This window comes from Natator depressus, chromosome 2 (genome assembly GCF_965152275.1).
Source record: "Natator depressus isolate rNatDep1 chromosome 2, rNatDep2.hap1, whole genome shotgun sequence".
NCBI lineage: Eukaryota > Metazoa > Chordata > Testudines > Cheloniidae > Natator > Natator depressus.
Window position 1 is genome coordinate 186,520,801 of NC_134235.1, and position 25,256 is coordinate 186,546,056.

The 25,256-nt window shown below is 39.7% G+C and overlaps 1 protein-coding gene across 2 annotated transcripts in view; it reads left to right on the top strand.

Annotated features, from left to right (window-relative positions):
• The window catches only part of CPNE4 (copine 4), a 321,822-nt gene that overhangs the window by 227,532 nt on the left and 69,034 nt on the right, over positions 1–25,256 (top strand). For both annotated transcript variants that reach the window (XM_074945561.1, XM_074945562.1), the window contains one exon: positions 23,915–24,013. In XM_074945561.1, coding sequence (XP_074801662.1) covers positions 23,915–24,013 — 99 coding nt within the window. The remainder of the gene's footprint in view (positions 1–23,914; positions 24,014–25,256) is intronic.

Consider the following 25,256-nt stretch of genomic DNA (forward strand, 5'->3'; position numbering starts at 1 on the left):
AGGCTTTAAAATAAACATCAATGTTATCTATCAAAATTATTATAAAAATTGAATTCTGTCAAGTTTATTGATATTGCTGTGGTCAGAGATAAGCGTTTTCATTATGGAGCAACTGGAAGGAATATGTATTGTATTGTACATGTTGGAGGTGTTTGGGAAAGGTTTTCAGAGGGGTGGATAAAGTGGTGAATGTGATGTTTGGGGTGGTTAAGATGTGCCAAAGAAAGATACCTTAGCTGCATATTTCTGTGTGTTTAAGCATTTGTGTGGCTGGGTGTTCCTCCTAAGCAATCTTAGTGGGATTTTTTTGTTTTTGTTTTTTTTTAGATTTTTCTTTGTGGGATACACTTTAAGCACAGATCATTTTTAAAAGTTACTCGACTCTTTGCATGATTTAAAATGTTTCAAATTCATATTGGAGGCTCTTGGTACCAGACGTCAATGTGTACTGTAACTAGCCCCCCTACAGGGAGTCGCTCTGAGTACCCTGGTATATGAGTCCCTTTTAGATGTCTGGAAGCATGCTCTGAATACCACAAACTCAGTGTTGCAGGTCCTCCGAGCTCTAAAGAGCTCTGTACCGCTCAAAAGCTGGTCTCTTTCACCAATAGAAGTTGGCCCAATAAAAGATATTACTTCACTCACCTTGTCTCTCTAGTATCCTAGGACCAACACGGCTACAACAACACTGCAAACAATAAATACTCACCCATTTTCGGTAAGAAAGGATTAACGAGGGTTGCCAGAAATTAAAATATACAGATGCCCTTGGCATAATTCCTTTAATGTTTCAGTGAAAGATCAAGCCAAGAGTTCCTCACCCAGCCCATGGGAGAACTCCACTACAGGGGCTTAAAAGTAACAGAGTCTTGTTGGGGTCCCCGCCACGCTGTCCTGCTGTGCACTTGCAGCTGCCTCCATGACTCCTGCTTACAGGGTCACTGTGCTGTAGTTTTATGCTGTGCCACTTCTTGTCCCTTGCCAGTGAAAGTCTGGTCCCGTGTCCAGCTCTCAGCTTCCAGTTCCTGCCCTCAGATTGCCTGCTGCCTGACCTTTCCTCCACAGCCAACTGCTAGCTTGCTATTAGGGGCACTGAAAGGACTGCAAAAGGGGGGAGGGGTGGGCAAGCTCCCCCTCCTGCAACCCCTGCTTCCTCTCTCACCCCCCTCCACTCCTTACCTGAGTGTCCCTGTTGATGAGTACAAGGCCCTGGGGTGATGGAGCTGTCCTCCTTCCCAGACCTGGCCAGTCCCTAGTGTAAAGAGGAGCCACCGACACAGTTTCAGCAGCTGATAGGTGAGGACCTGGTTGCATTGGGGCCATTTAAAGGTGGGGGGTGGGGCCCTGTCTCTGGTGCCTATGGTTGCTGCCCTCAGCCTGCTGTTCCTATTCGCGCACAGCCTCTGGTTCCCTCTTGAGCCTGCTACCCTGTGACATAAAGATTATTTCCCTTTCCTATTCATTCTCTCTCTTTGTCTGTTGGGCTTATATGGTCCCCCTTATCGGTGCACTTCACAATCTTTAATTGTTGAATCACCCAGAATTTGGGGCACCCGAAATCATTAAATCGCTTTGGAAAATCTTGGCCTATTTCTTTCATGTAAATGCATTAAGTCATAGTATCCCATGTGGTGTGATCCTGTGATTAAAGGCCACGAGCTGTATGCTTCCGTCTGATACTCTGTGCAGAGGGAAGACAGCTGTGGGAAGACAGCTGTAAATCCTACAGAACGGTGCAGCGGCAGCAGCCCTCCAGAGCAGTAAGTATATTACACTTTCCTCAATATATGACTATCGCATATCACAAATGGAAGTGAGTCCAGGATCCCAGTCGCATTGCTAGTCTACTCCGCCCAAAACCGATCGCCAGCCACACAGGGAACACCAATGTTTGGCTAATGCTAGTAGAAGAACCACCATGAATTTGCTCCGTGTGGCCTCAAACCCACTGGAAGGATTAATCAAATGTGCACAGCTGCTGGCAGGGAGCACATGACCCACAGAGTTTCTGATGCCTCTATCTGTGGTAGTGAAGCTAACGAGGTTTGTTTTTTTTGTTGTTTTTTTTTTTTTGGAGGACAGACCCAAAACATCTTCCAATAAGTGACTTGGTAGCAGACAGTTCAGGATAATGTAGTTTGGCTTCTATTCTTTGGTAGTGGGGTCTCTCTTTTAGAAGAGCCTATTTGAGCATTGGCCTGCTAAACCCAGGGTTGTGAGTTCAATCCTTGAGGGGGGTCATTTAGGGATCTGGGGCAAAAATTGGGGATTGGCCCTGCTTTGAGAAGGGGGTTGGACTAGATGACCTCCTGAGGCCCCTTCCAACCCTGATATTCTATAGACACGGTCTGTAGAGCACATGATCCCATGTGCCCTGCAGAAATGTATATACGTGAGGAGGCAGACCTAGTCTCAGTGTCTGCACATCCCAGTTTGGTGCTCACCTGTGGGTCTAAGGTGAGCACCAAACACTTTGTTTTTTCTGTTGATTTCTGTTTCATAGATTATGTACCTCATTCTCTGTATTTGAGGACTCTTAGAGCATCTTGTTAATTTGCAAGTGTACTGGATATGCTTATCTTGCCCAGAGTGGATTGATTTAAATCAAAGCAATTTAAAGCACAATTTAAATCAGCAGGCAGGAAACCTTGATTTAAATCATCAGTTTTAATCTTGTTTTTATTTGTACCAGTTTGTTGTTTTCCTAAAGAAAGCTTGATTCTCATTGGTTGGTAACCATTAAAATATGTTGATTTACAATTAAATATAGACTTCACAGTAAATTTGGTGTTTCTGTTTGCTAACCTGGAGGATATCTTGTATTGACACGTTTGTTTAAGCAGTTATACAGCTTAATTTACATTTATTCAGATTTAGTTTACATTTTTATTATATTAGAAAATGGTAAATGATGCATTTTTTGCTTACTAGATGAGGATTAATTTTTTACTTCTGACTTGTGTCAAGTTCTGTTTGGATGGAAATTTGAGTTCAGTTAATAATGCACAAAAACAGCATTTGAAAGTTTTTTATTAGCTACATGAAACTGCTGTAGATGTGCTACATCAAAAAGTTTATCAAAACATGGTTTGCGTTTAAAACTAGTTTATTAAACAAAGGAAGTATTTTCTGTAGTTGGGCAATTTAACTCTTTCAGAACACCTTGTCTTTCACGATTTTAGAGCTAGTAGATCTCATCCTCTCATTCCTGTTTCTTAAAGAACAACTTTTCCAGCTTTCTCAACTCCCAATCACTTTCTTAACTATGAATGAACTAGTCATTGAACTGAGCTAGTTGAGTAAACTGAAATGAAGAAAATATTCTCTCAGCAGCTGCAGAAGAAGCTACTGCTGTCAAAAGCTGGTTCAGCACTTCAACAAACTCTGGTTCCAGGTTCTTGATCATTGACTTCCATCAGTTCTGTGGTTTGACTTTCCTTAAAATTTGGCAGCAAACCTACTACTTAATATTTTTAATTAACTTAAATTATTTTAGTCAATTATAATTTTACATCTTAACATAGGTTGGCATAATTTCAAATAGATATACTTTTAAAAATAAACCTGCATTTAATTTAAATTTTAAAAAATCTTGATTTTTATCTACCCTGTTAATGCCATTAGCATTGTGCTAAATTCTATCTTCACCATGAAGGTACTTCATGGCATAAACAAATGTTATTGTGCTATGGAGAACAATTATATGTTCTGTAATTTCTTACAGTGGAAAAACATATATACTGTAAATCTACACTTGGTCATAAGTAAGGCTGGCTGGAAAGCTAGTTTTCCATGTCGTGAAAAATTTTGAAGTTTCAACTTTTGTTTTCATTCCACATCAAACAATCAAGACCTTTCAAAATTCTTTTTTTGGGGGGGTGGAGTGGGCTGGGGTGGGGTGGGGAGAAGGGGAGGGAGGGAGGGAGGGAGTGCATCAGTCATACCAGAATAGCCAATAGCCTGGTTGTTAGAGCACTCAGCTGGGATGGGAGATATCCAAGTTCAGGTCATTTCCCTGAATCAGCCAGATCAGCGATTTAAACATTAGTCTCCCACATTCTAGGTGGGTGCTGTAAACACATGGCTTTAGAGTCACTCTCTGTGGCCCAATGAATGTTTACTTATGCAAAGTGGAATAGCTCCAATAGGAGAGATTGAAAGAGCAGAACAAACTGACATTTATAGCCCAGTGGTTCTGGCACTCACCTGAGATGTGGGCGAGCAAGGTTCAAGTCCCTGCTCTAGCTGATTCAGACCATGAACTTGAACTTGGGCTCATTGTCTCAGCTTTTCATCAGCAGTTTCCACTGAAACTTTCCTCAAAACCAATAGAGGGGTGCTCAACCTGATTTGGAGCAGGGTGTCTCACATTCCGCTCCAGGGCTATAAAGTCCATCTCAATGTGTCCTGTTGGCGCTGTTCCACTCTCTATAAATAATTAAATTATTCATTTGGCTTGAATGCAGGAGATTGACTCTCTACCCAAGTGCGTAGGATACTTACCTGGGATGTGGGAGATCTAGGTGAAGCCTCTCTTCTGCCTGATTCAGAGCAAAGTCTTGAACCTGGGTCTGGCACGTGCCAGGTGAGTGCCCTGGCTATTCTGGGGTGCCTGTCTCTCTCTCTCTCTCTCTCTCTCTGCAAAACCAGAGAGTCTATCCTGAGAAACCGTCCCAGCCAAAATTTTGTCAAAACAGACCCATTCCTGCAAAAAGTTTCTGTTTCAACAGATCGGCAATATCCAATGAGACAGTTCATTGAAAAATTTCTGACCAGCTCTTTGAAATGCTTTGAATCAAAGACCTCAAGCAGCTTGGCATTTTGAAATAATGTGGCTTAAAGTTTACAGAAGCAAGTTGATAAGTCTCTTTACTCCACTTCCATTTCTTAAAAGCTGAACAAGCTCCCTAAAGCTCCTTCCTGCGACTCAATTTTTCATTTGGCATTGCTATCCTAGCGGTCCTTCCTTAGTGCCATTTCCTGATTCAGATATCAATGATTTAACCTTTAAATACAGAGAGGTAAGAATAGTGGCTGCAAAGAACACGTTGACTTAAACACTAGTGGTTCTTTGTTCCTGATGAAAATCTGTTCTCAAATAAAACTGGGAACTGTTTATCCCATTCTTCTCTTTTTATATTTTACTTCTAGCTTCTGACTATGTTACCAGAGTCATTGAGGTTTTTTGCATAGTAATCAGTGAACAGGTAGTTAGAGATGGGTCAAAACACAGAAGCTGTCAGGAGGGAATTTGTGTTTGAATCCCCAGCTCTGAATTTGTTTCTAACCCTACCACTGATTTTTGCATCAAATCTGAATACTAGTTTAAAGCTAATCACAATCTAAGTATTGACCCTTTGGGTCATCTGTACTGTTGACCAAAATGTGCAGTCAATTGTTTGACTACACTCATGGTTTGTTCTTAAAAATGTTCAAGAGACCAAATAACCCAGCCAAATATATTGTCTAAAGACAAAGCAGCACAATATGAAAAGGAGACATATGCCTTCCTTACAGAAAGCCATTCTAATCTTGCAGCATATTCACCTTATATAGAAAGTGTGCTTCAAAGATATACATTTCAGTGAGTAGTATTTATAGTATGATTTTACAAGTTAGAAAACTCTTTACACATTACTTAGTTTAATTTAATCCATTAGTTTGTACCAGCTTTGTCTTTGCTACCTCCCTCTACTTGCCCATATCTTGTTTTGAATACTACATTCCAAGTGTTGATGAGCCATGAAAGTACTCCCTAATTGTACTTCGTACAAAGTATTCATGGATCTTTGCTCTGACTAATTTCCTATTTTCTAATGCCCAGGCTGACTTCCAGATTGCAAAATGTTGCTGGATTCTTCATATGGGTATACAGAATTGTGGGAAAAATATAATAAATTCAGTTAACGTAACTTCCCAACACATATATATACACCATGCATATAATAACCAGTAATCTGGTGTATGCTATGCCTAAAATATGTTGACTAACAGTACAATTAACTGGCCAGAGTCTGACAGAGGAACTAGTGTTAAAGCTTAATGCAGGTACTTGGTGAATTATAATATTCTGCACTTATTCAGAGCATTTCAACCAAGGATTTTGAAGCACTTTATGATGAATTAAATTATACATCACTCCTGTGAAGTAGCCAATTTATAGATGGTTAGGGTCAAGCATGGAAAAATTAAGAGCTAGACTGACACATTATTCATACAGTATTGCTAAACCCAAACACTCAACAATCGCAAGTCAGTTCTCAACAAATCATGAGACTGACTTAAGAACTGTGATATTTAAAAAATAATAAATTGAGGGTTTTTTTATTTGTCTTTTGAGCCTCTAGGATATGTTTCCCAGCTTTTCTCCATAACCACAAAGGCTAGACACTTTCTTTTATTTTTCAAAGAAGAATTGAGATACTCACATAATCACAGGACTCCAGGAGCTGGGGCTTTAAGAAAAAATCAAATATCAAGATACTTATACTAAAATCATAAGAGTTAGCAACATTGTTTGTAGCCTATAGTTAGGAGCAGAATGTAGCTATGCCACCTAAGCAGCAGTCCAGGAAAGGAAATGTACACCTTTATACCCCCTTGCTTCCCTGTGTTAATGCAAAGGGAAAGTGACAGTCACACAATGGGTCCATGGAGGAGCTGTGACTAGACCCAAGGCATTCTGGCTTATGCACTAACCACTCATTAGGGGTAACACTAGCTTGTAAATAGGTCAATAATTATAAATAGGATTTTTATTTACTACTTGTCTGAAGTAACTGTTGTTTACAGTAGGTCTTTAAAATGCCAAGCTGCTCACTTGACTATACAGGGGATTTGGAGGATTGGGTGAGGAGGTAGTCATCATAAATGGAGCCATTCCCTTTAAGGACTTTTATCTGGGGGGAGAACTCTTTCTTGTTAGAGGAACTATAAAGGTTTGCAGTAATTTAAGTATATATAAGGCACGAGGTAATTTAAGTATCACTATCTCCATTTTACAGATTAGGAAACTGAGGCACAGATGTTAAATCACGTGCCCCAAATCAGGAATTCTGGGCTCTAAATCCTGTGGTCAGATTACTAGAGAACACTTCCTGCTGTGCAGCTTTATTGATCTATATTTTTTGTGTGTATACAACTTCATTTTTCTCCCCAATTAAAATAAAAATCTTGAAAGTTCATTAAAACATGGCTAAAACCATCACATTTTCTGAAAAATTCCCTATTTGTTCCAATTAACTCTTGAGTGCTTTAATGCCGTAATTAAATTCAGCTGCCAGAATGAGGGATCCACTTTCAGTTGGGATCCGTTTTCAGTTAGCCCAGTCTCCCTTTATGTGGTAGGCTGCTGCTCCATAAACCGTTGGGACTGACTCCTGACATTTCAAACACTGTCTGACAGGCAGTAGGAAAGCAAAGTGTGCCACAAACATTGTAGATGAGAAAAGTGTGATACTGTACAAAATACTCACTAGTTTCCTTGAGCAATGTACACTAGTGTCCGTTCATATGAAGCGTTACTTGCCTATTCTCTCATATTTTCTGGGAAACTTTCCTCTGGATTCCATCTTCCTTTTTGGAGTTCCTCTGACTCTGTCACCCCCTCATCTCCCCCTCTCCTACCCCCACCCCCCGCAAATAGTTTACCAACCGTTTGTCTAGCCACATTTTCCACAGTACCACAGAGAGGTCTCTCTGGGATAGCTTGCATTGCTCTGGAATAATTGATCAAACTAGATTGAAACAGTGCTGGGAACCAGCCTTGAAGGCAATTGACAGTTATTACTGACGTCTAAAGAAGCTCCAGATGATACTGCAGAACACTGAAGGACAGTGAAGCAAACTGCTGACATAGTGGCACACTCCCAATGAGAGAGAATACTATGTTGTACAGTATGCCTTATGTGCTAGTATTCTTGCTTGCAAAAGCCACTTCTCCTGAATGCTCAATAGAAGCCAAAAGTCATCTGCGAACCAGTGTGTTCTGTTTCTTCACACAATGGGAGGCATCATAAATTGAATACTTTTTTCTGTGTGAGTAGAGAATGGGCAAACGTCTACGCTGCTCGCAAGGCTGCTAAGTTTAGTGTTACTAGAAACAGAGTGTGATTTGACACAAGTCTAACGTGCATGTCAAAGAACAAAACAAAATGTGCAGTATTCCCTCTTTTTATGAGCATCTCTCTTAGATGATAATAGACGCCTGTTATTCTCTGCCTCCCATATCCATTCCAAGCATCCCCTATATTGCTCAGCCTAGTACAGAGTCAGAATTTGGGGGTTTCCTTTGCAATATATTTGTGGTAAATATTAAATATTGTATGGTATTTTTTGCAAATTTAATGTCCAGTCTCTCTGTTTCTCTGTGTTCATCATTATGTTATAAACGGTCACTTTTTTGTAATACTTGACATGTTCTGTTGTCCCAGCATGAGTTTTTCTGGTAATAAACCACCTTTTCATTTTGGCAAAATCTGCTGTAGTGACAAAGTCGCTCTACCTTTTACCAATTGTTTTAAAGACAGAGATGTCAGTTCACTCTACTTGCAGCTCTTGTATGCCAGGCTTAGTCTAAGGACCTGATCCAAAGCCCTATTGAAGTCAATGGTTCAGATCCTCAGTTAGTCTAAATGGGTCAGTGGAGTTCATGACAATTTACATCTGCTGAGTATCTGCCCTAATCTTTCCATTGACATCACAGGACTTTGGATCAGGCCCAGATGCTTTCTGTGGTACATGTCATGGAAATATACTTTGTTTTCAAAAGCCATCTGAGAGAACTGTATTCCCCACATTTGATTTACATTAGATTGGGTACTGTACATAAACAAGGATTGCAGTCTATAGAATAGATCCCTGAGCAAGTTAGTCATCAAGAAACTCATACTGTCTCCTAAGTATTGTATAATGAAGACTTACTGAGCTTGGGAATAATGTGGTTTTATTTCATATGACATAACGGTGCCACCTGCAGTCCAGATCTCTGCACCATCACTAATGGTTTTTTATAAAGTAGTTCACAAGAGTAAAGCCCTTAAACAGTAAAGTGAAGGAAAGCACAATAATTGATCATTTGGAGTAATTACTGAATTTCATGGTGGGGTTTGATTTTTTTTTTATTAGCATGATCAGAGCTTTCTTTTCCTTGTGACTTTTCTTAAAAATTAAGACAATGAGACCCAAAAATCTATTCCTTTGAATTGGTGACTGGTTAATTGCATCGGATAAGGCACAATAACATTAAGCACTGTTGTTCTCTTTGCTACCACATAACCACAGATTTTAGTTCCCATTCATGAGGGGACATGTCACAAATCAAGAAAACTGTGCTCTGACTAAAGATAGTCTTGTGGTCGAAGCTGACAGAGTAATAGAACTCCATGGAAACTGAACATTCTTGTGCCTTACTTTAAAATATTGTTGTTTTCAATTGAATGAATGAAATTAGAATGAGTAATACAGTTTTGCTCTGTCCTCTTAGCCCTAGCTAGTCCAATGCTCTTCTAGGTTATTTCTTAATCTGATTCCCAGTGCCAAAGGACTACCGTATGTGAAAAACCTCTTCAGGGATATAGGAGGAAAAGACATGGGAAATCATATTTTGTTTCAGAAAAACCAGCATAGATTTAGGCAGGAAGTGTAACTAATTTACTGACATCCTTTTTCTGTCTGTTAAAAGCTTTAAAAATATTTTAAAAACAAAACAAACAGAAACTAGAATATTATACACAAATGTCAATAAGGTCATCGGTTGTTCCACATTAACTTTCTTGAGAGGTTTTCAAGAAATGAGACAATAGTCATTATTTAATTGATATGTAATCATTTCTGAAAGGTCTGAATATCATTCCATGATTTTAATTTAACCCTTACTGGAAATTGGTAAAGATATTAATGCCAAGATAGATAGTGGAAATTCAATGGGTGAGGTATATTTAGAGTTCCACAAAGCTGCTGTTAAGGTCCACAAAAGTTGTTAAGGGAGATGAATGGCTAAATTAAAAAGCCATGGAGTAGAGGGTAAAATAAGATGCTGCATTGAAAACTAACTTAAGAGCTGGGTTAAAGAGAAACCATAGATGTGCCTCTTCACAGGTATGAAATGCATCGTGATCAAGATATATTGGGAATTTGTTTTAGAGCAGCAAATTGTGTGTGTGTGTGCGCACACATGCACCTATGCATACACACCATAAGATCAGTCATAAACTTGGACCTGAGCACCCTGGGAAAGTTCACATACAAATCTGAACCCTTAACTTTTCCATTCAGGCCTATCTGTAACATGTACTGAAAATCAGATTGCTAAGTGTGCTGCACTTCAAAAGGCTGGCTGCCGCTGTCACATGCAATTTAGGGCACCTCACAGACCTGAAGGTAGGAGGCTGAAAACAGCAGCCTTTCGAATTTATTCATTTTGAAAGAGTATCTTGTAAAGATCTGGATATGGGTGGAAGGGAGAGTGAGGGTGGGAGCAATATAAACAGAAAGTGGGAAGTGCAAAATGATCCCAATGAAGGTCCTACATCTACGAGACAATTTAGAGACCAGATGTGAGATCCTGGCTGCCGTGAAGTCAGTGGGAGTTCAGTGAGGCCTGGATTTCACCCCATGACTTTCCCCATAAACAGAACACTTGGCGAGTTTGTCGAACAACAACACACACTCTTTAAGCCTTCAAACGTAAGTGTACATTAATATTAGTTGGGAGCAGAGCAAGCAAGACACATGATGCTAGATTAATGAAAACTCATACGGAATTCAGCGACATAGACTGGTACTATACAGGGAAAGTGTCAATTTTCAGTGTAAAACAATATTTCTAAGAGATTTATCTGCTGCTGCTACACACAGACTGAATGCTGTGGCAAATATGTTCAGGCCTAATGGGTCTGAGTCACTATTGTGACAAATCTGTACCAAACAGTGCAGTAGAGCGAAGCACGTAATGTGTAAACAGTAATTTATTTGATGAATTTTGTCTCTCTTCTTGGGTTGTCCATGAGCAGATGATGGGTTCCTTGAAATTATATATTTATATATTATGAATATTTCCTGTGAATAGCCTGTTGCTCACTTACGAGCACTCCATTGCAAGTACTCGATATGTGAGATTCCAAACTCACCATTGAACAGTGGGAGCAAAACTCTTATGTCTAAACACTATACGCAAACAAGAGAGTCCTCAGCAGCAGGAAACGGGCACTGACAGGCTCAAATTTAGGATTTTCAGAAAAGGACCAGTGGTTCGTTTCCAGAGATTATCAAGGCCAATATTGTCTGCTTTTCTAGTGGTAAGCGCAACACCAAGCACTCTGAAAAAGCTAGTCTTGGGATTTCTCTGGTTCCATTTTGAACCCCGAGCACAAAACAGAAGAGTAAGCTGAAACTGTACATACCACTGAAACACAGGAGCTAAACAGATGCTTTGGAACATCTAGACAGACTAAAACGATTAGTCTAACCAGTAGATACTCTTTGAAGATCTCCTGCAGAGAACTGTTAACTAAGAATGACCAAATAATTAATCCTGCAAATTCCTCAAGCTGTCCTGTGGTTCTACATTTTTCTTTCCAAGTCGCAGCTTTGAAAATATGTCCATTATCAACTATCTTCTGCCTTTGAAGTAAATAAAGGAACTACATAAAGGGAAACAGAAGAACGATTACCAATAGGTTGTGGATGAATCAGGACAGTGAGATGTCCCCTCTTCCCCATGTACAGAAATGCTGAGCCTTTGATGAAAAACAAAAATTATCCGTGTTCTGAAAAAAGGTAGAGAGGGAACTAAACTGAAGTTCAGTTTTGGATTTACCCCTAGTTAAAAGAGGAGAGGGTTGGAGCCACAGTTTTGGCATAATGAGTTATGGGGGCCAGCCCCATGAGACTCGGATCTGGATCCAAATTTGCTTCAAATAGTTTCTACTGCAACGTAAAGTGCTGTTGTGACACTGAAGATATCAAAGCACTTTTCAAACGGGCAAGGGCGATGACCCCGTGTATTGGTCTGAGGCCAACACAGGCAATTAAATTCTTCCTACTCAACTTCTCCCTGCCGTTTTAACTGGTTACCATATTAGTCTTTGCTTTCTTCCTTGAACTGTCATGTAATGTTCTTGTGAGCTTTTGAACAGTAGCCATGTCTCACCCCAGAGGTGGGTGCATTTCAGTAATGGATGAAGCAATCCCAGTGTGTATTTGGCTTGTCCATTTGTTGGGTTTGCTTAGGTTACTTTGGGATTATTTGGTTGAAAGCCAATATAAAATGAAAGATATTATTGTTTATTATTTTATCACAATCTCCTTTCAGCTGAACTGAAATCAAGCCCAGGCTCTTTGTGTTGCTCTTGATGACTTGGCTCCTGAGAGAGATTAAAATCATTATGTTTCCGTGCCAAAACTTGCAAAATAGAGGAAGTTAATAAAAGCAACTTTCAAATGAAAGAATGTCTTTTTATGGCTGTCCTTTACTGTATTTGAACTTAGTACATTTAGCAGTATAGAGAAGAGCTACTGGGATTCAAAGAAAGGAAACAGCTCACTGCCTATGATGTCTCTGTAAAAATAAGTCAGTCACATAATTTGGTAAGGTTGCTTATCAGGATAATGCAATCCAGCTACACAAACTGTGCTGGCTGCAGAATAATGCAGGTTACCATGAGAAAAGAATATTCTAGTTAACATGTTGGGAATTGTTTTTATAATGCAAGGTGTGTAACAGAGAAGCAAAAGGATTTGGGGGAAAGCGGAAAGATATAGCAGCACTGTTTTTAATACATAAAAATACTCTCATTGCTTGGAGGATTTAAAGAAATAATACTGAAAAGAAAGATAGTGTCTTGAAAAAGTGTGTCCTTCACTACAGCAAGTATAGCTATTCTTTTAAGGCCAGATTTTCAACCACTGACATCTGCCTTTGTACCCACAATTTATGGTAGCAAGTAATCAAAAGAAGTGTCTGTCAGTCCATGTTAGATATCTAAGTACCTGGTTTAAATGTGCAATAAGGTACTTTTAGATTGTGTAAATGGCCTTAATTATGCCACAAATAATTGAAGATACAGAAAGAGAGGACTGGTTAAAGATGAGCTGACAATTCATCCCTTAATGTCAACATTTTGTCAGTTTAACATGCAATTTCCTCTGCATTTAGGAAAATGATGTAGGTGTAGACATTCTTTTATCATTCTGGTACATTAATTGAGACACTATCATTAGAATAATTGTCAATGGAAGAAGCAAGAGGAATCAAACATTTAATCCAATGTAATTATGACCACAAACTGTTTCCTTTTAATGCTGGTGATTTATCTCTCAATGATTGCAGGAAGTAAGGAAAACTTATGTAAAACATGTGTGTATATTAACTTGGCTGGTAGTTAAATTCAAATAATCACACTTCAGTGAGAAACAGGACTTGGCACAGATACTGTGAAACATCCATGCAGAATAAAACGATTAGTCTAACTGGCCTGTCCATACTCTTTAAGGTCACCTCTTCAGGAAAGTGTTAACTAAGATTGATCAAAATCATGAACGCTCACCATATTGAACAAAATAAATAACATTGTGAAAGCCATCAAGATTTGTGCACATCTTCTCCATTCAATCATGCTATTTGTTTTATTTTTTTGCTTCGCCACCCCTCCCCTGTGTTTGCATGTTGACCCTATTTAGACTGCCATTTCTTCGGGACAGGGATGTTACTTTCATATCTTTCTGTAAAGAGCCTAGCACACTGATGCTATTATACCAATAACAACAATAATAATCAGAGAAAGAAGAAGAAAAAAGTAATAGTACCAGCAATCACATCAAAAGCATGCCACAAATCTTAAAAAATAGCATAAGAATCACTAATATGAATATTCTATGGTAAAACACATTAATGCTGTATTTTTCACAGCCTGTTTTTTTCACTAACTAGTTACTAATCTGTATTTTCTTAGTTTACCACTATTTAGCATAAGAAGTGCACCACATTCCAATGCTCAGAAATCTCTCCTAATTCTAGCAATATTTTATGTGGCTACATTTTCAAGAAAATGTACCTTTGTGGATTGGAAAATTGGTAATTGCATGTACGTTGGTACTGCATGTTTGCAAAGGAAATTACTCAAGTTCACACACAAATGCCATTGTGTGCTTTTACCTTGGTGCACTTCTGCATGTGGTTTTGGCTCTGTAGGTGCAGTTAGAGCCCAAGTTTTGAAAGTTTGATGCTTAGAGTATACTCTAGCTCCACCCAAAAAAAGGCACTAGTCTGCTTTTCATTGGTGCAGCACTGAACCCATCCTGGGTCTGAGGCCAGGAAAACTTTTTCAGGAGGAGGAAACATTTTTCTGTTAGTGTTTTTGTTATGTACTTGTTTAAATGGTAGTATAATGAGCAAGTGCTGAGAGAATGCAGAATTGGTCAACGCGACGCTCGGCTGATGCGGCATCTCATGGTGACAGACGCCATCAGGTGGTCGAGGGACATCTACATAGAACACCTCACTGGACATCGGCAAAACCAGGAGGGATGAGCTGAAGTGCTGATGAGAAGCACAGTAAGGAAAGTAACTGAAATACTTCCCTGATAGATTGTATTTTCTAAATGGACAACCAACCTAATTCTCAATTACTGAGGGACAATCTCCACTCATTGATAAATTTTGCTTTCCACAACGAACTCTCTGTACAACACTTCATAAGTGATGTACCTGAGTATTCGGATTCTAATATCTAAACTGTATTGTTAAATGTATTCACCTAAATATGAGTTATTGCTGATTATGTATTCTGTGTCCATATGAGGAGTCCTTGTGGCACCTTAGAGACTGACAAATTTATTTGGGCATAAGCTTTTGTGGGCTAGAACCCACTTCATCAGAGGCATGGAGTGGAAAACACAGTAGCAGGTACAAATACATATATAAATATGAAAAGATAGGAGTTGCCTTACCAAGTGGGGGTGGGGGGGGGTCAATTTAACGAAACAGTTCAATTAACAGCAGAATACCAAGGGAAGAAAAATCACTTTTGTAGTGGTAATGAGGGTGGCCCATTTCAAACAGTTGACAAGAAGGTGAGAGTAACAGTGGGGGAAATTAGTTTTTGTAACGACCCATCCACTCCCAGTTTTATTCAGGCCTAATTTAATGGTTTCCAGTTTGCAAATTAATTCCAGTTAGAAATCTGTGTCATATGACTTAAAAACAAACTCTGTATTTGTGGATAATCTAAATTCTGTAGCCAGATGTACAGGCACTCTTTTCTCAACCTATGTATTGCATAATTTTTTTTAACATTAGCTTTAATAACATTTTGAGGCTGATCAGAGATGTGGATTGTTAGAATAAGCCACCTGGAGAGGGGCTGTAGTGGGCGGAGTGCAGATGAATCTTTCAAAGATGCATGAGAAATGGTTTTCTTCTCAGTTAATTTTGTTTCAGTTTCTTCCTTCTGTTAAATCTCATTCTCACATCTTTTCCTTTACTTCCATTTCCTTCATATTTCTTGTCTCCTTCCCCTCTTTGTATCTGCTCATCCAGTCTTCTCCTCCAGCTTACCTCTCTCCTGGCCTCTTCCTCTGACTTCCATTTCTACATTCCTCCATTTCCCTCACTCTCCTTGTGTCATCTGTCTCCCTCTCTCTCTGCTGTGCCTCACTCACACTTACACTCTCACACATGCACATGTATAAATCAGCATCCTTTCTGTACTTCATCCAAATCATGAGACCATTTGGACAGGTTTGATATCAATGAGAGTTGTAAAAACTGCACGATTGGGCCCTTTCAGAATAAGCAGCTGCTTTTGTTATCAATGGGAGTTCCACCTATGAAACAAGTGTGGAATGCAGAGTCACAATTTAAAAATCCACCCTGCAGATGGGAGATGGGACTTTTGTCCTGAATATGCTAGTTGATATCTTAGTTTAACCAAGTCTGTACGTTCCAGTTATATCACATGCCTTGTTTAACACACACTGACTGCATCTAATATAGAAATCTTAAAATCTTTCTTTCTTGTATTCCGTAATGACAGATGGTTTGGAGTCTTAAAATATTTTTTTTAATTTTACGGGTGCTTAATATTTGTGAATTGATTTATTGTCCATATTGCCCTATGGCAAAACCCTACCAGCATAAGGTCTTACTCGTACTTACAGAAATTACCCATAACCAAGAAGGTCCAGCATCATCAATACTGACACACTGGTGTCATCCATCTAATAAATGGGCCAGTTATGGGCCATTAAACCTAGTACTGTGTGCCAGACCATATTTTATAGTGGTGCCCCAGAGTAACACATAATGCCCTCCTTGATTGACAAAATAAATTACAGTGTAATCAATCACTGTATACAAAAACTTGTCATTACTACAAGTGGAATGTGGAGACATTTGCAATGCTCTAGCGCTGCTACTACTGATAGAGACTGGATTGCACCATTTTCCCAAGAGTCCACTATCTGGCTATTCATTTCTAGGTGTCATTCAAAGGGTTGATTTTTATCAGATGACTTTGAGTTCCTGTAGTTACTCAAGCTTTTTTCTGGGGTTGAGGGTGGATAGTGGGAAATGAGTAAAGCTTTGTTCTGGGTTGAGAGTTTTAGTTGCTAGGTTCCTGAATTATATTATTAGTTTTTATCAACGTGTCCCCAGTTGAATCTGACGAACCTCTAAATAAATAATGCCTTCTGTGGTGTTTAAGGTATTACCCCACTAGAGTTGCACACATTTGGTCCCACTTATCTGTTGACAGTAAATGTGAAAAATAATTGGGGAGGGGTCTCAGCAAGGACTGACTTATCAGTTCTCACAGAAATATTGTAGGTGATCTTCTTTTGCACAAAGGACTGGAACAGAATGAGTGGGGGGAATATTTATTGAAAAAACTGAGTGAGACACACTGATAGTCTTCCCACTTAAACAAGAAGGCATCTGAATGAAGTGTTTGCAAAAGTAGCCGTCAGGCATATGTCCGTTATGTTATGATTTAGAAACAGTTGCATTTTCTGTAATGAAGTAGAAAGTGGGGGAAATGGATTAATAGGGCCAGATCCTTAGCTAGGTAAGTGGAGCTATGCTAATTTACAGCAATTGAGGATGTGGCCCCTAATATGTTTGTCATGCATTAGACTCTGACTTCTTTATGAATACAAACAGGGTATTTAAAAATTATTCCACTTCTGTTTCTCCATCCAATGTTGCTTGGGTCATTTTTGCTGAGGGTGCAGAGAATGTGTAGTTGACATGGAGCTCTTTTGCTGTAAATTTATTGAGAGCCTCATATTCCATAAAATTGTAGGCATGAGCATTATGAATACACAAATATGTACCTACTTTGGGTATGTGCTACCAGAAGTGTGCATACAAATCTGTTTTGGATGCGTGTGGAACTTGATAGGTACCTATGTAGTCACTTGTGCATTCAAACTGGGGATTTGCATGCAAGCTGCCAGTGGGGTGTGTGCAAAATAGGTATAAATTTTCACGTTCACCACAGCACACCTACCAAGTGACTGAAAATCGGGTCCTAGACCATAAAGTGTTACATGTGTTACATAAAGTGTTACATGATTTTATTTTAAGGAAATGTCTTTTTGTTCTGTTTGCACAGCACCTAGCACGGTGGGGTCCTAGTCCAGAACTAAGGCTCCTAGGTGCTGCGGTAATACAAAGTAAAAATAATAAAATAACAAAAGTAAATAACAATAAAAATAATAAACAAGTCATTGGTTAAAGCAGTCTGTTTTCAAGGTACCTAATGGTTCCTGCCTGCTGTGAGTTGTCAGTAAAAGGTGGCTTCCAGCTGTGAGGTTTCCCCAGCTGCCTCACTGCTGATGTGTTCACCATTTCAAACCGAGGTTCTGAGACTCTAGTGCAGTGCTGAAGGTTCCGTAGAATGTCCCTTTTACACTGAAGGACTTTCTGCAAGGGCTGGAGTAGGGAAGTAAATGCAGTTCAGCCCGGTGTCCTGTAACAGTAATCAATAAAAATACTAACTGAATCTCTGCTCTTGAAAGAGAGGAACTGCCTTTTGTGGCAGAGCAAGAATTCTCCTCCCTCCCCTTCTTTTCATTCAGGCTGATAATTTTAAAGCACAACATTCTGCATTTTTGGATCCGCAGAACAGATTAAAAATTCTCATTTGTATTACGGCCGTGCCCAGGAACTATGCTGGTCCCTAGTTATGACGTTCCATAAAGACTGATGAATCACTTACCCATTAGCTAACTGTAACCTACCAATGTGTGTGTGTGTTACAGCAGTAGTTCTCAACCAGGGGTCTGGGGCCCTCTAGGGGGCCTCGAGCAGGTTTCAGGGGAGCCTCCAGGCAGGGCCAGTATTAGCCTCGCTGGGGCCCAGGGCAGTACACCAAAGCCCCATCACATGGGGCTGAAGCCCAGATCCCTGATCTCTGTCAGCCAGGGCTGAAGCCTGAGCAATGTAGCTTTGTCAGGGCCTGTGTGACATGGGGCCCCAGGCACTTGCCCTGCTTGCTACCTCCTAACGCAGGCCCTGGCTTTTATATGCAGAAAACCAGTTATTCTGGCACAAGTGGGCCATGAAGTTTTTATAGCGTGTTGGGAGGGGCCTCAGAAAAAAAAAAGCTTGAGAACCCCTCTGTTACAGTTCCCTCTGTGTTTGAGCTGCAGATATGAGAGCCTGTTATGGCCCCAGCCCTTTTAAATATCATGCAAACGTAGCACAGAGGTATTATGAAGGGTGAAATCATGCCTCCATTGAAATCAATGGTAAAAGTCCCATTGTCTTCAGTAGGGCCAGGATTTCACCATGGGCAGATCTAACTCTCTTGATGAACTATGAGACATATTAGGATCTTGCAGAATATAAACTTTCACTAAAAAAAAAAAAAAAAAAAAAGTGCTAGGCCATAAGTAAACCAAGTGCAAACCATTGTCTGGAGTTGTAGGCTGCTTAGTAAAATCCATGTGATAGTTTTGTGGAATATATTAGAGTTCAAGAAGGGGGGCTGAGGCTAAAACCAGACCCTACATACCCCCGCTTACTCCCCCCAGGACTCACCTGCCACCTGCAGAGCTGGGCTTGGAGCTGAAGCAGAGCCTGCCTACAAGATGCAGGGGGGAGTCGACCCTGGCTGAGAACAGGCTGGGGGGGACTGATGACCTGGCACCCTAGTCCCCACGCCCTGGGCCAGGCTGGCGGTGGCATTTGCAGGCAGCAATCACAGGAGGGGCGGGGGGTGTTGTCAGTCTGCCTGTCCGGGCCAGATGGGCCGGGGTAGGAGAAGTGACCTTCCCTCCCTGCACTGTGTGTGAGAGCTGGAGGCCAGGCTCTGTAATGAGCCTCATGCCCTGAGCTTTAAGGGCACTGCTTCCACACCCTTCCAGGCCAGGCCAAGTCAAGACCCCACCCAAGTGGCACAGGGAGGGAGGCGAAGCAGGAGCTGGTGCTGCAAAGTCACCTCTGCCCCAGGGAGAAGCAGCTGCCCCACATGGGATCCCCAGCTCAGGTTGCGGCTCCGGTGCTGGTCACGTGTGTACTTGATCTAGCTGCCAAGTATTCACTGCCATAAGACAATTGCAGACAGTATACTGTGTTTCCTTGTAAACTATCCCTGGTGTATCCCTCAACTGCTGAGGTTGTGCCAAATAGCACAGGCTTCTCAAACACTAAAGTTAGACCACCTTTGGAATGAAACAAACAAGCCGTTTGAGCCATGCTTTGTTGAATGTGTTAAACATAATTTGACTTAGATAATCTCCCATTAAAATTCTAACCTCCCTAATAGTCCTTCCCTCTTCTTAACCTCTGCTTAGAATCCTAATGAAAAGCAGATAATAGATGAGTCACTAAAGCAACATGATTCTTTCCTCTTTTTATATTCCAGTAACCTGTGGTTGTGTTTTAGAGAAGGAAAGTGGATCCAGTAATTCAACAATGACTAGAGCGAGATCACGTAGGGCCACCTTAGGAGGTAGAACTCAAAGGACATAACTGGAGTTAAAATACTAAGGTTAAGGGCTACTGAAAAACCAATATTGGTCCTTCTCCTCCAAACTTTAGTGGCCACATAATACTGAGGGCAAAGAAACACATTTTTTGCGGTTCATAGATTTCTATAAACCTATCTCCCTTCATTGGACTTTTTTTTTTCCATTTGTCAGATAGAGGCTTGCAGCTGCAGAAGATGATTAGTCCTATGCTCTAGTACTGAACCCCTTTACCTGCTGCTAACGAAAATTGACGCGTATTGTATGAGCACTCAGCAGCATTTGCCACCAGTTCAGTACTTCTGTTCAGGACATGGGGCCACTAGCATTTGTCCTCTGTAGCTACTAGTGCTGACTATCTTGTATATGTCAGAGGTGAGGCGGGAAAGCAGGTAAGCTGCTTGCCAGTCAAAGTGGACAGCTGGACCTTGAAATGTTTCACTTCTCTGTTTTTAAAAACTTTAATTATTTTTGAAGTGCATAACATACTTATACAACACAGTAATGCCATCAGATTATAGGACATACTGAGTGATTTCCACACCCTGTCCCATTATCTAGTCATACTCATTCTGCAAAGTACTGTAGGTGTAAAACACTATCATACTGATTTGATAAAATTTCACATTCACTTTGCCTGTGCAACCTTTATTCAGCCCTCTTCTGCATATGCATTATGCTACAGTCTTTAATTACATGATCACATACTATTTTTTTTTTTTAAACAGGATCTGTGCCTTATTGGATGGGCACTCAGAGGGGCAGAATTAAGGTTGCACTGGTAACTTTAAAGCTAGCATTTCCTAACTTCTAAGTGCTTGAATTTGAAACCTAAATACCATTATTTTAACCTAGGGTGTTTTTGTATATTACATACCAATAAGGGGTATGCTCTGGCTGCTTTGTGCCTCTCTGTTGATGCAAACCAGCCAAAAACTCATGGTTAGTGTTGCTTTACTTCACCAGAATGAGGCAAAGCATCTGGCTCATACTTGTGAATGTGGTCTTATCCTCCATAAGAGACAGCAACATCAATTGAGCAGATCTGATATATAATATATACAATAAAGAGAACTCCTAGTGTAGAATAGTATCACGTGAATCTTCAGACTCTGTTACACATCTTTTCACTAAGTGAATTGAAATACACTATCATTGTGATGCAATTGCCCACATACTGGCAAAATAAATATTCATGAAGCTTTTAATACAATTCAAGAAATTCCTCCAAACCGCACAGTACTCAGTTTGTTTTGTGCTATATCAATTAATCTCACTGAGTCAATCATCACACATTCAACAACAGTCCTGAGTTGTTATTTAATAATTGGAATTCCATTTGTGCAACAATAACCATTTTGTACACTAAAGGACTATCACACTGGGCATTTAATTATGCTCTGTGGGTGAAGAGCTCTAACTTAGTTTTCTTATGCAGAAACTGATTTTATTTTTATTGTTTCAAAACTTCTCATTTGCTCATGGTGGAGGTTAGAGGTAACCTTGTCTGATCCTATGTTCATCCTCCAATGGAGCTTAATCACACACTAAACACTGGAGCTTGAAGTTTTTCATATGGAATTTTCTTCCATTGAAATATTGCCCTTTTGCAAGTAAAAAAACTTTTCAAAAAACATTGTCAACATGTTTGAAATTCCATTTTCACTAAATTTTCCAAGATTTATTTTACCAATATCCTCACTGTTTTCTAAATTATAAAAATAATTCCATTATAATTTTAATTTATATACTTATTTCACCAGAAACAGTGTTTTCTTTCTGAAATCTGTGTTGTCAGCAAATAAAAAAATTGGAAAAATATTTAAATACATTTTGAAACTTTTAGTAACAAACACAGACCATTCCACAGAAAACAGAAAGTGGATCCATTTCAAATTATGTGGAACAGAAAACAATTCAAAATTTCAAAAAATGTGGGCAAAATCATGTTTGTGGGTTTTTTTGACCAGTGCCTCTAACCGCTGTAGTTAATAGGTGTACCAGAGTTTTTTGTTTGAAGATTTCATTATAAAAGGTTCATCTTCACTGTTAGTGATGGAAATGCTGTTTCAAGTTATATTTCAAGAGATATTCCTGCTATCAGAACGGGGAACCCAATTCTATACTATTGTTGCTGAGTAAAACGAAATATAATAAACATGCATACAGAGGAACATTTCTCTTCCATCTCTGTCAAAACTGTCAAACAATTCTGTGCTTTATAGAGAGAGAACTCTTTACTTGTTTGATTTGAAGATTTTTCCATCCCTTTGGGACCCTTTCATAGAAAGGTTAAAAAAGTCATCGCACCTGATATGGTAAAAATGACAGAACACTCAACACAGGAGGATTGTCTAATCCGTGAACCATTCCCACTGACTAGAGTCTGGAAGAGCACAGATGCTGTAGTCTTCCTTGTGTGACTGCTAAATATAGCTTGTTTGTGAATCAAAGAAACTTGACTGCAGTAGACGACATCACTTATGAGGCACTCTAAATGGGAAAGTCTGAAAGGTCAAACTACAATAAAGTCTTTGGAAGAAAGGAAGTTAAGTGATAAAGTGAGCAGTGGCATATTCACCTGTGAAGTCTCAGCTATGAATTTAGTTACCTCCCTACCCTGTCTCCACAAAACAGACTAATGAATTTAAGAACCTGGCTGATATATAGAGATTAAAAATAAACACTTCACACCTACATTTGAAGCCAGGTCCCTGGCTTGCCAAGCTGGTCCCCTGGACCCTAGAGTCTATTTTTATTGACCTTCCAGGCATACTGGAAGACTTGTCCAAGTACATAAGCTTTGGTCTGAAGGAACATGGGGAGCAATGTGAGGTTCTGTCTTTTAAGGGGTGTGTTGGAATATTTGCTGACAATGTGCCAATTTTAAAATTGGTTGTTTAACAATTATATTTTTCTATGAGTGCTAAGCTGCTTGCCAGTCAAGGTGGGCAGCTGGACCCTGAAATGTTTCACCTCTGGTTTTTTCTGCATATGTTTGTAATAAAAAAAATCAATAAATAACTTTTCTAAAGCTCAAGGTGACTGTGTACTCTCTTATAAATTAGCCAGGGTGACTATGTTTACAAATGAAAGTTATGAATGGCTGAAAACAAGCAGTTAAAATGGAAATAGCCTGCAATTATGGCCAGCTCTGCTGCTGGTGCTAAAATATGTACATATTGATAGGCAGTGTGATCTACTCTTTAGAGCCAGGAACTCTTGGGTCCAAACCCCAGTTCTTCCTCTGATTTAGTTTCTTGCCTTGGGCAAGTCACTTAGGCAACCATTTACAAAGTGACATCTGATTTTGGGTGCCTCCATTTATGTGTGCCAACCTGAGACACTTTGGGCCTGATTTTCAGAAGTGAGTCCCCACAATTCTAGTGGAAGGCAACTGGAACAGCAGATGATGACCAGGTATCTCAAGATGGGCACCTAACAGAGAGGCACACAAGCGGAAAGGCCACTGTAGAAACTGTTCAGTGTAACTTCCGTTTCTCTTCTGTTAAATGTAAGATGGGAATAATAATGTTTACCTACCTCTCAAGGGTGTTATAAAGATGAATTAATGTTTGTAAAGCACTTTGCAGAGCGAAGTGCTCAGTATTATTATAACTCAGAACATTGGGTGAACATGAATATACAATTATACCTAACATGCTTTTTTATACTTGGATATAAAATCTGTTCAATCAATTTTCACTAAACATGCAATTTCACTTTCTTCAGCCATTAATACAATAAACCTCTCACCCTTCTGGTGAGCTATGTTGAGATTTCACATGTCATTTCATTCTGATCTTAAGAATGTGTTTACTGTATGCTTAGTTTTGTTTCCATATATAACATTTAATCAAATAAATACTGTAATTGCTCCACAGTTGCAAAATTGTGGCCTAAAGCACAATGTTTTCCTCTGTTCTTTCCTCTCCCTCACCAGTGCATAGTTTGGGACTGGGATTCCAATGGCAAACATGACTTCATTGGAGAATTTAGTTCAACATTCAAGGAAATGCGAGGAGCAATGGAAGGGAGACAGGTAGGTACAAACCCTGTCTAACATCTGAATTTACTGGCCAGATTTCAAGTTGACTTGCTCCTTATGCAGTTCCATTGACTTAAATGGAATGTAAGTTAGTATAGAATTTGAGCCTACCTATTTATTAGATGTATCAGGAGAGTTTCACTAAAGTTCATTGTTGAGTCCAGAATTTGACCTGGAGAACAGTGCTGGGTGTCCCCTGAAAGATTGGGAGGTGCATTTTGGTAGTTTACCCAAACCTGTTTGGTTTCATAGAGGATAGATCCATTCATGGAGAATAGGTCCATTCATGGCGTCCCTCATCTCTGTTTGCCAGAAGCTGGGAATTAACGACAGGGAATTGATCATTTCATGATTACCTGTTTTGTTCATTCCCTCTGGGGCACCTGGCACTGTCAAAAGACAGGATACTGGGCTAGAGGGACCTTTGGTCTGACCCAGTATAGCTGTTAATGTTCTGAAATTGAGCTGGAAGTTTATGAAAATATTGATCTTACTTCTCGCAAGATTTCCAGAATATCTTGGTTACATTTGGAGGGGGAGGTAGATCCACCCAACAAGACATTGAAGTAGCCATTGGAGAAGTAGGAGATGACTCATGAAAGGACAGAGCTGCAAAAGCTGATGGAGGACAGAATTTTAAGAATCAGAGTGGTCAGTGGTGTACAAACCAATTTGAGAGAGTAAGGAAGATGAAAAGGGAGAGCCCTGAGATTAGGCCAGGATTGAGTCAGAGATTTTACTAAGAGCAGATACAGTGGAATGTGAAAACTGCGTGTAGAGCAGGGACAAGGTAGAATCAAGGATGGTCTAGGACCAGGGGAACTCAGTGCATCAGTGTATAAAGCAGTTTCCTTTAATAGAGTATTTATAGATATGTAGAAAATGCCCTTGAAATTCCATTTTGTTCTTTTCTATTTTAATTTGAGGTAAAATCCTGACCCTCATGAAATCAATTGGATATTTTCCATTTGGGGGTAGTTGGTTCTTTAATTTACATTTTAAATGTTTTGTTGTGTTCTTAGTGTACACTGTTAAGATGCCTAACAATGGCTATATTAAAACACTAAGTTATTTCCCAGCCACGTTCCTCAGCAGGCATTACACTAAATTAAAAAAATCACTAATGGTTCCAGCAGAAACTGGAGATGAGTTAGAGTTAATTGGAATTTCTGAGCACGCTTCTTATCCCTCCCTGGGCAGCTGAGCTCCCCATCACAAGACTAACTTATTAGCAACA